Consider the following 9,463-nt stretch of genomic DNA (forward strand, 5'->3'; position numbering starts at 1 on the left):
TCACTGTGTGATCTAGGCAGGGCTTGAGCTTATTGTGCAGCCCCGGCCGGCTTCAAACTCCTGGCCCTCTTCCTGCTTTACCCTCCCGAGTGCTGGCATTGCAGATGTGAGCGCAGAAGGATCGTGCAGGCCTTGTTTGTAGCTGCTCTTCCTACCCAGCCCCACACTCTCATATAGTCCCTGAATGAATTCATTCTGATATCTAATCTCATCTTGAACCTTCTCAATGCCAATCATGACTTCCTCCTCTGTTCTTTCCATCTTTTTGCTCTGCGTTCCTACCTCTTTACTTCCTCTTGGACTGTCTCACTTCCTGTACAACCCTAATGAGTGTTGCTTATCTTGATGGAGTGCAAAAGCCCTCTCTGGGGGGCAGGGAGGGGAGGGAGATGCCTTGAGTGTGTCTGCTTTGGGAGCTAAAAGCAGCAGCATTTTCAGACTCAGCCCACACTGAACTGTCCTCCGGGCTTCTGGGAGGCCAGGAGGTTATGGCCCACACATGGATGAGAAGTGATTGCCCTGGGATGGGCCCTCTCTAAGGACAGGGATCTCCAAGAGCTCATCCCAGCAAAGAGGAGAAGGAATGAGCAAACTGGGAGTTTCCAACTGTTGCTTTACCTGGACTTCTGGAAAGACATCTGGCAAGAGCTAGGGCTAGTGGCCCCTACAAATCCTGCTGGCTAACTTATCATCTGGGAGGCTTCTCTGAGACAGCATGCTATTCAACAACACCGATACCCCATTGTGGGTTAAATTCACCTATTTCACCATGGAGGCCTTCATCGGACTCTTCGCTGTGGTGGGCAACGTGCTGGTCATCTGGGTGATCAAGCTGAACCCCAGTCTGCGGACTACCACCTTCTATTTCATCGTCTCCCTGGCCCTGGCTGACATTGCCGTTGGGGTACTGGTCATACCCTTGGCCATTGTCATCAGCCTGAGCATCCCAATGCACTTCTATAGCTGCCTGTTCATGTGCTGCATGCTGCTGGTCTTCACCCACGCCTCTATCATGTCCCTGCTGGCCATTGCTGTGGACAGATACCTGCGGGTCAAGCTCACTGTCAGGTAACCTGCTTGAAGTGAGGATGGGGGGGTGGGGGTTGCTGCAGTGACAGAGGAGTCTGGAAAATGGGAATCCTCTCCTCACTCCCAACTCAAGTTCCATCTCAGGCTTTTTCAGTGAAAGTGAACCCAAATAGGGCGCTGAAGTTGGAAGAGGACAACAAATGTTTTTTCACTGTATGATCAGTGAGGGGCTTAGGATGATGAACTGAGACTTGGGAATGAGAAACAGAGAAGTGGTGTGGTCTGCTCTGTTATCTACTGACCGAACGCATATGGTCAGTCCCATACTACAGTATGGCTAAAGATGATGAAAGCTTTGTGCATTATTAGTGAAAAACAAAAACAAAAGTTACGCTTGGGTTTAGAAATGCTAGAAACCTATTAGGTAAGAGCTCTAAGATATCTTATTTTACAAGAAGCAGAAAGATAAGAACAGAAGGAGATAAACAGATGGTTGTGTGCCTTTTCACATTAGGCATATTGTTTTAATTTTGCTTCCTGTTTTGTGCCTGCTCTGGTACTAAGAAATGTTCTTAGAATGTATATTTTCTTTTTTCTTCTTCTTACTAGATGTAAGAGTTTTTCCCCCCCAAATTTCTCCTTTGTACAAAGAAGTGCTGACCTCTGATCTGACCAGGTAAAGAGAGTAGACTGGGAAAGGGAGAAATCAAATTCCTGAGCTGTCCTGAATCGCACCACTCTTCTCTTGAGGAGAGTGCGGGGCTAGGAGACACCGGCCAGCTTCAGGTGCACAGATCCCTGAGCTGCAGCGTGACCTCGGGCGAGCCATTTCACTTCCTCTGCTCCAGGGCCTCAGAGTGGTTAGGATGCTCTGAAATAGACTCGCCTTTCCTCATGTGTAGCTGCGCCACTCCCACTGCGCATGTTACCTGTCTGTCTCATCATTTTTTCTTATAAAGTGGGGGATAATAGTTGTACTTTCTGGCCGGGGAGCTGGCTCAGTGGAATAAGCGCTTCCTTGGCAAGCGCAGGGGCCTGAGTTCAATCTCCAGTTCCTCAAAAAACAAACAAACAAACAAACAAAAACAAAAAACAAAAACATTGTAATAATTGTACTTTCATCATGAGAATAAATGAGTTAACATATGTAAAGTTCTTAGAAAAAGTGCTTTCTACACATTCTCTTTCCTGTAAGTATTCTTTCCCTTTTTTTTTTTTTTGGTGGAACTGGGGGTTGAACTCAGGCCCTTGCACTTGCCAGGGAAGCGCTTATTCTACTGGGCTATCTCCCCTGCCCCAATTTTCACCACTGCCATTAATCAAATGGATAGTATAAAAATATCTCAGAGGGGCCAGCCAAACAGCTCAGAGGATTAAGGTGCCTGCTTAGGCAGACACAAGGGTTGGGGGTTCAATCCCCAGGCCTGCTGTGCTGGCCCTGCCACCAGGGTGCGCTGAGACAGCAATTGAGACTGGGCAGGGTGGCATGAGCCTATAATCCCAGCGATGGGGAGCTGTAAACAGGCAGATCATTATAAGTCTGATCTAGTAGTGAGACCCTGAACACCCTGTAGTGAGTGCGCTGAGACAGCAATTGAGACTGGGCAGGGTGGCATGAGCCTATAATCCCAGCGATGGGGAGCTGTAAACAGGCAGATCATTATAAGTCTGATCTAGTAGTGAGACCCTGAACTACACCTTCCCTGAAATACAAAAAAAAAAAAAAAAAAAAAAAAAAAAAAAAAAAAAAAAAAATCTCAGTTGTGAGCTTTAACTGAGATCAAGTCTAACAGTTGTTAGCAAGGCTAGTTTCCTTCTTGCAGTCTGCTTGAGTTGCTATTCGGAAGCATGCTTTCAAAAGAAATGATGACTTTCACTGGAGTCGCCTTTTAAGTTCTCTGAAGCAGTTCAGTACAGCTTTGCAAACCACTTGATTCATTTAACTCAAACACCGAGTACTGACACAGGGAGAGACACAAGGAGAAGTGTGGGGAAGGTGTAGTAAAATTTATTCCTCATCTGTATCTGCACGTGAGCCAGACACACAAATGGAGCACACAGCAGGCAAGCCTGCCTTAGGAGATCATTTCCCGCCAGGCCGGTGATCTCAGGGCACTTAGTTAAATCTTACATCATATGAACCAAACAATTATTGGACTGGAAATAGACCCAGAAGCAGGGCATGAAAGCACCGGACTCTTGGCAAAATAGTCCTGATCTATTCCAGATTATTATTCTTTAGAAAATTCCCCAGGGAAGTTTCTGGATTTTTCTTTAATAACTGTCTGCTCATCTAGTCTTCATATCCAGTAGAGTTCAGCCAGAGTCCCCGAGGCTGTATGATTTTTTAATCCTTTAACAGACTAGAGAACAGATAGTCTATGCCTTGTCACCCCCTCCCAGTCATTTCCACCTCCTGATGTTCAGCAATCCTGCTGTGAACTCACTGCCTCTTTTCCATTCAAACAGATACAAGAGGGTCACTACTCAAAGACGAATATGGCTGGCCTTGAGCCTCTGTTGGCTGGTGTCCTTTCTGGTGGGATTGACCCCCATGCTTGGCTGGAATGGGAAACTAGCCTCAAAAGAACTGCAGAATGTCACCATCTGTCCCTGCACCTTCCTTTCCACCATGAGTATGGAGTACATGGTCTTCTTCAGCTTTTTCACCTGGATCTTCATCCCCCTGGTTGTCATGTGTGCCATCTATCTGAACATCTTCCATGTCATCCGGAATAAACTCAGTCAGAACCTTTCTGCCTCCAAAGAGACAGGTGCATTTTATGGGCGGGAGTTCAAGACAGCTAAGTCCCTCTTTCTGGTTCTCTTCTTGTTTGCTCTGTGCTGGCTCCCTTTGTCCATCATCAACTGTGCGCTGTACTTTGATGTCAGTATATCAGATGATATCATGTTCCTGGGCATCCTCCTGTCCCATGCTAATTCCATGATGAACCCTATTGTCTACGCTTGCAAAATAAAGAAGTTCAAAGAAACCTACTTTTTGATCCTCAAAGACTGTAAAGTCTGCCAGATTTCTGATTCCTTGGACTCAAACATTGAGCAGATTTCTGAGTAATTATCCATGAGAGAAGTTTTTTCATCTCATTGACCTTAAGATTCAGCATGAGTGGACACTGCGGACCTAACCCCTCTGGATCCTTCCGTTGAGGTGGGAGCACTTGGCTGATTGCCTGCCATTGTACCTTTACTAATGGCCTCTACCTCCACTTCAGTTGTTTTCTTATTCTCCACTAATTCAATTCTCTGGAGGCCTGATTGGAGGACAATATATTATTGCTATTATTGAGTGTGTCCCTTTGTCCCAAACAGAAGGAGAAGCCTGGATTCTGAAGTGTGTCTACTGAGTTAGCAACAAAGGCTTCTAACTGAACCGTGATGGTGCCAGTTCAGGCCAAGAGCCGACTCTCACAGGATTCCTAGAAGGTGGTAGGAACAGAAGCAGCGAACTGAGTCTAACGGGGGCTTATGCTGCCGAATTTGCCTGCGTGTGTATTTGAGTAAATAAAAGATGATAGCTAACTCTTGTGTGGCTCTTTGCTGAGATCACTTGGGGTTTGAAGACCCAGCTTGCTACTCCTGGCATTCAGCCTGCTTGTTACCCCAAGCCAGCTCACGTTTTTACTCCTTGCCTCTCACCCCTGGGCTGATCAAAGCATTTGTCACTTTTATGAACCGCTCGTCTATTGCGAGAGAGCTGTATTTGTTTCCCCAGGTGTTTCATTCATAGAAGTACCACTAGTGGATGGAAAGCAAAAAAGACAACAGAGCTGAGTGTGGTACAACTACAACCCCAGTACCCTGGAAGGCTGAGGCAGACAGATCATAAGATCGAGTCCAACCTGGGCAACTTACTGACATAGCAGGAACCTGCTTCAACATGGAAAACAAAAGTGTCTGGGACTATCGCTCAATGAGAAGGCCCTGGGTTCAATTCCCCAGCACTGGTGGTGGAGGTGGGGATGATGTATTGTTACTATTTATTTATTTAGTTAGTTTTTGTCTTTTTGAGACAAGGTCTCATTATGTAGTTGAGGCCGGCCTTGAGCTCACTTTGTAGCCCAGGCTGGCCTCAGACTCACAGCAATCCTCCTGCCACAAGCTTCCCAATTCCTTGGATTATAATGTGTGCCACCACACCCAGCTTTGTTACTATTTTGGACACCTATAGTAAGAGGCCCTAGGTTTGTTTAGGGCTCCAGCTCTCTATTTCCTATTAAAGTGCATACCAGGGCCCTTAATTTATAATCTCTAACCCAGTTACTATAGCAACACTTAGCTAGTTCTCATGCTTTTTTTTGTTTTGTTCTGTTTTTAAATTTGAAAACTTAGTGACCACTTCCGTCAAGGCACAATAAAGCAGAATGACCGTCCATTGGTACTGATAGTCACGCTGTAGGTCCTGGGTTTCAGAACTGCTTTTAAGCCCCCTCCCCGCCACCCCAACTTTCTCTTCCTTTTTTCCTCTGATTGCTACTGATGGTTTGCCGGGAGTTGTGTTTCCGTTTTGTTTTTGTCTAATGGGAATCTGTCCAAGTAAGATTTTTTGCTTTTTTGGTATGGGGAGGGGGAGGATTGAACTGGGACCTTGCACTAGCCAGGCAGGCGCTTATGCCACTGAGCTGTCTTCCTGGCCCTAGAGGTAAGATGTTTCATCAGCCCAGAAGAGGCTCTTAGACTGTAAATGTCTTCTTGAAGGCGCATTCAAAAAAGATGAACCAAAAGTCATCAGGGAGGAGATTGGCTTGAAGCAAGGAGATCCACCTTGTTTCAGGTTTAGAGATTGGGGTCACTGGAATCTCCCCAGCAGCCCCTCTTCTGCTAGCTTCCCCTCAGCTAAGTGGCGAAAGCATAGCTACGGCCTTTCATTCTTAGGAAAAAGGTAAAAAGACCATCCAGATACAACTGAAGTTTGTTTTTCCTGTTCCATGTGAAGAAGTCGGAGTAAAGGTGGGTGTTGAGTAGCTGGGTTTCTTTACCTTTTTTTAAATTATTAAATTAAGTGAACTCTCTGTGGAAATAAGTGAAGCCTAACCTGCTAAAAACAAGCAAAGGTCACGCCAGCCCTGCCCCCGGGGCGCACTAAATTGGCAATTGAGACTGGGCATGGTGGTTCACCTGTAATCCCAGCTCTTGGGAGGCTGTAAACAGGAGGATCACTAGGAGTCTGATCAATGCACTGAGACCCTGTAGAACCCTGTAGATCCTGCCTACATACCAAAAAAAAAAAAAAAAAAAAAAACCAAAAAACCCCACAAAAAACAAGCAAAGGCTATTTATTCTGAACTTGCTGTCGCAAGAGATTCAGCTATCATCACTGGCCTTTGGCGCACGCCTGGACAGGCACAGGGACGGGATGCTTTACATGGTCTTGGTAGATAAGTAGTCTCAGCCATATTAATGCTTTCAACATTTGTGTTTGGGGAGCAAGGATTCATGAGCCGGCCAGCGCCACACATTAAAGGCTGACCACTACACTGAGAAAGGAACAGAGGGAGGTTTTTATAAAGTATTTGTGAAAGCAAGATAAAAAAAAAAAGTTTGATTTAAAGTTCCTAATTAGAGGTTAATTCGGTGGTTTCTGATTAGTTGAGCTTGAGTGTTATTGCTTCACTATACTGAGTCAAATTTCAATTTGAGTATATAGGGACTGAAGATGCTAGAGCCTTTTCAGCCCTAAGGTCTCCAATTAACTTTTTTTTTTTTTTCTTTTGGTAGATCAGGGTGCTTATGCTGAGTTTTATCCCCAGCCTTTTAAAAAGAAAAATCGTTGCTTAGGCAAGTTCAGGGATGGGGTTCCATTCCCAGCACCATAAGCCACACAGGCCCCGCCCCTGGGTACACTGAGCTGCCACTGAGCCTGGGTTGGGTGGCACACACCTGTAATCCCAGTGCTGGGGAGGCTGAAAACAGGAGGATCACGTTGAGTCTAAGCTGCGTTGTGAGACCCTGTACCAAACACATGAAAAAGAAAAATTGTTTTTTTAAAAATTTGAGATAGGGTCTCATTAAGTCACTAAATTGCCCTGGGAAGGCTTCAATTTTCAGCTCTCCTGTCTTTGCCTTCCAGAGTGCTACACTACACCCAGCTTCAATTAATCGTTTGTAGCACAGGAAAAAGGAAGGTTTCTGCCATATCCTGATTGATATTATCAGTTACACGGGTCCCTCTAATGGGTAGAATTCACTTGCACTGTACTTTGATGTGTAAATAAGAAGTGTTGTAGACCATGCCCTAAATACAGCACGGGGATGTTGTAAGGAGGGGTTGTATATGATTGCTTGAAGGTCTATGTCTGGGCAATCCTCAGTTGGGAGTGGGAACAAAAATTCAGGTAACTGTCACTTATTAGCCAAGTCTTGCCCAATTGGGGATAATTGTAACAGAGATTATTGCTTGGCCTCCTGATCTCCACCAAATATAGCAATCTGACTACAAATCTGACTGACTATGGGCTGGTTTACTGTAGATTGTAGATTAGCGGTTGGTTTCCTGATCAAATTGCTGCAGGTTGTGAGTCAGAATTCTGTCTTTCTATGCAGTCTGGCCGTTGCCCCTGTAAACAGTAAGTTTCTTAAGATCTAAACACGTTTACTAGAGACACTGTGCCTTTGGATACAAGAGTGGAGAAGGATGGGATGAGAAAACGGGTGCTGTGTGTTACCCCAGTCACTCGAGTGATGAGGTGTGTGCCTCATCGTGAGCTACAAAGCACCCCAAGATCCCACAGTATTATGACAATTGAACAAACAAGCAGCAGGAACAGGGTGTTTCCTTTAGTCGTCCTTGTGAGCCATCCCCACTCATTCCTTCCCAATTCAGCATCAGATTATGGTGACTTAAATAGTTCTGTGGACGTGGGTCTCTTAAACTGAGTCTGTTTTCCTTATTTGTAACACGAGACAATAACATTCACATCAAAGTCATTTGTGTTTTTTGCTTTTTTATGGAAATTTCAAACATAGGAAGTAAAGTGAAAGGACAATGACCCCTCATATATCTATTGTTCTGCTGTAATAATTCCTAATTTATTGTTTGATTTATGCCCATACTCACTTGCCCTACCCAGTTATATTGAGATTCTGGGCCTTAAATGATTTAATCTGTAAATGGTTTTGTTTATATTTATAAAGGATGTTTTAAACATTATCCTTTGGTTTATTCTTAGTACCCTTCTTATTTACACATCGAAGTAGAGTGCAAGTTAATTCTACCTATTAGAGGAACCAGTGTAACTGGTAATATCAAATAATATTCAAGATGCTCACAGACACGTCCTTCATTCTCTGTAGCACTGACCCTCTCACATCCTTCAGGGGGCTGCTTGTCCATGTTTCAGGCATTTTGTTGATGCCCATCTGTATATAATCCACTTTTGTTTCTGCTTTTTCTTTGGTTTCATGGTGCCATCTCTAAGTTTGTTTTGCATGCAGCATTGACAAAGATCTAAAGTCCCTCTTTTTTCTTCTCCTCCTCTCTCTATTCTCCTCCTCCTCCTTGCCCTATTCCTCCTTTTTTTTTTCCTCTAGTACTGAAGATTGAATTCACAGTCTTTGTACTCAGCTACATTTTTCACTTTAAACAGAGTGTCACTAAATTGCTAAATTGCCCAGGCTGGGCCCATAATTATGGGCCTTCTACCTCAGCTTCTCAGCACCCTGGGCTTATAGGCACGTGCCACTGTACCTGCCTAGTAATTAGTTTTTAATAATATCAACTATCTAGTCATTGTTCAAATATTCTGAATTGTTTGCTTGATCACTGTCCAGATAGGTAGTCTGTCATTATAGCTCTCTTAAGTCACTTTAAATCTCTAGATTCTTCTTTCCTTTCTTCTCTTTTCTCCATGAAGCTCATTTGTTGCACTTGTAGATGTTTTCAATGAGTAAATGAAACAACACATGTGTCTTAGGTACTTTTCTTATTGCTGAGCCAAAATATTCAACATCCAAAGTGCAAGGAGCAAGGTTTCAGTTCCCACTCAGCTGTCTCCAAGGCAGGTGGCATGGCAGGGGGGCACTGCAGAGGAAAAACAATTCATGAAAAAGCAGGCAGCCAAGAGACAGCAAAGCAGTGAGATAGCAAAGCAGATTGTCTCTTCTGTCCCTTTATATTCCACCCAAGCTAACCACCTTTTGGGTGGTATGTCCTATGAGCACACAAGGCCTTGTGGGGACATCTAGGCACAAGGCAGAGCAGTGGTACACAATGCAAGCCTGTTGCTGGTCCAGATGGTGAGTTATGTGAGCTGAGGAGGGCTCTTCTTTCTCAAGAGGGGATCAAACGTGTGATGCTTGCCTATAATCCCAGCACTCAGGAGGCTGAGGCAGGAGGATCACTATAGATTTGAGGTCAGCCTGGATGATATAACAAGATCCTGGGTAGGGGGGAGAGGGGAGAGAAGGAGAGGAGAGG

General features: G+C 44.7%; 1 protein-coding gene across 2 annotated transcripts in view; it reads left to right on the plus strand.

The window, feature by feature from the left end:
- The first annotated feature begins 424 nt into the window (after nucleotides 1-424).
- Adora3 (adenosine A3 receptor) overlaps nucleotides 425-9,463 on the plus strand; it is a 21,114-nt gene continuing 12,075 nt past the window's right edge. The window contains exons 1-2 of one of the 2 annotated variants that reach the window (XM_023701747.1): nucleotides 425-1,068; nucleotides 7,809-7,817. In XM_023701747.1, the coding sequence (XP_023557515.1) occupies nucleotides 716-1,068; nucleotides 7,809-7,817 (362 nt within the window). In that variant the 5' untranslated portion in view covers nucleotides 425-715. Of the gene's footprint in view, nucleotides 1,069-3,498; nucleotides 4,555-7,808; nucleotides 7,818-9,463 lie in introns of those variants that run through there. The other variant, XM_012517031.2, reaches the window with a different exon arrangement.

The sequence above is a fragment of the Octodon degus genome, unplaced genomic scaffold (genome assembly GCF_000260255.1).
Source record: "Octodon degus isolate 3935 unplaced genomic scaffold, OctDeg1.0 scaffold00140, whole genome shotgun sequence".
Taxonomy (NCBI): domain Eukaryota; kingdom Metazoa; phylum Chordata; class Mammalia; order Rodentia; family Octodontidae; genus Octodon; species Octodon degus.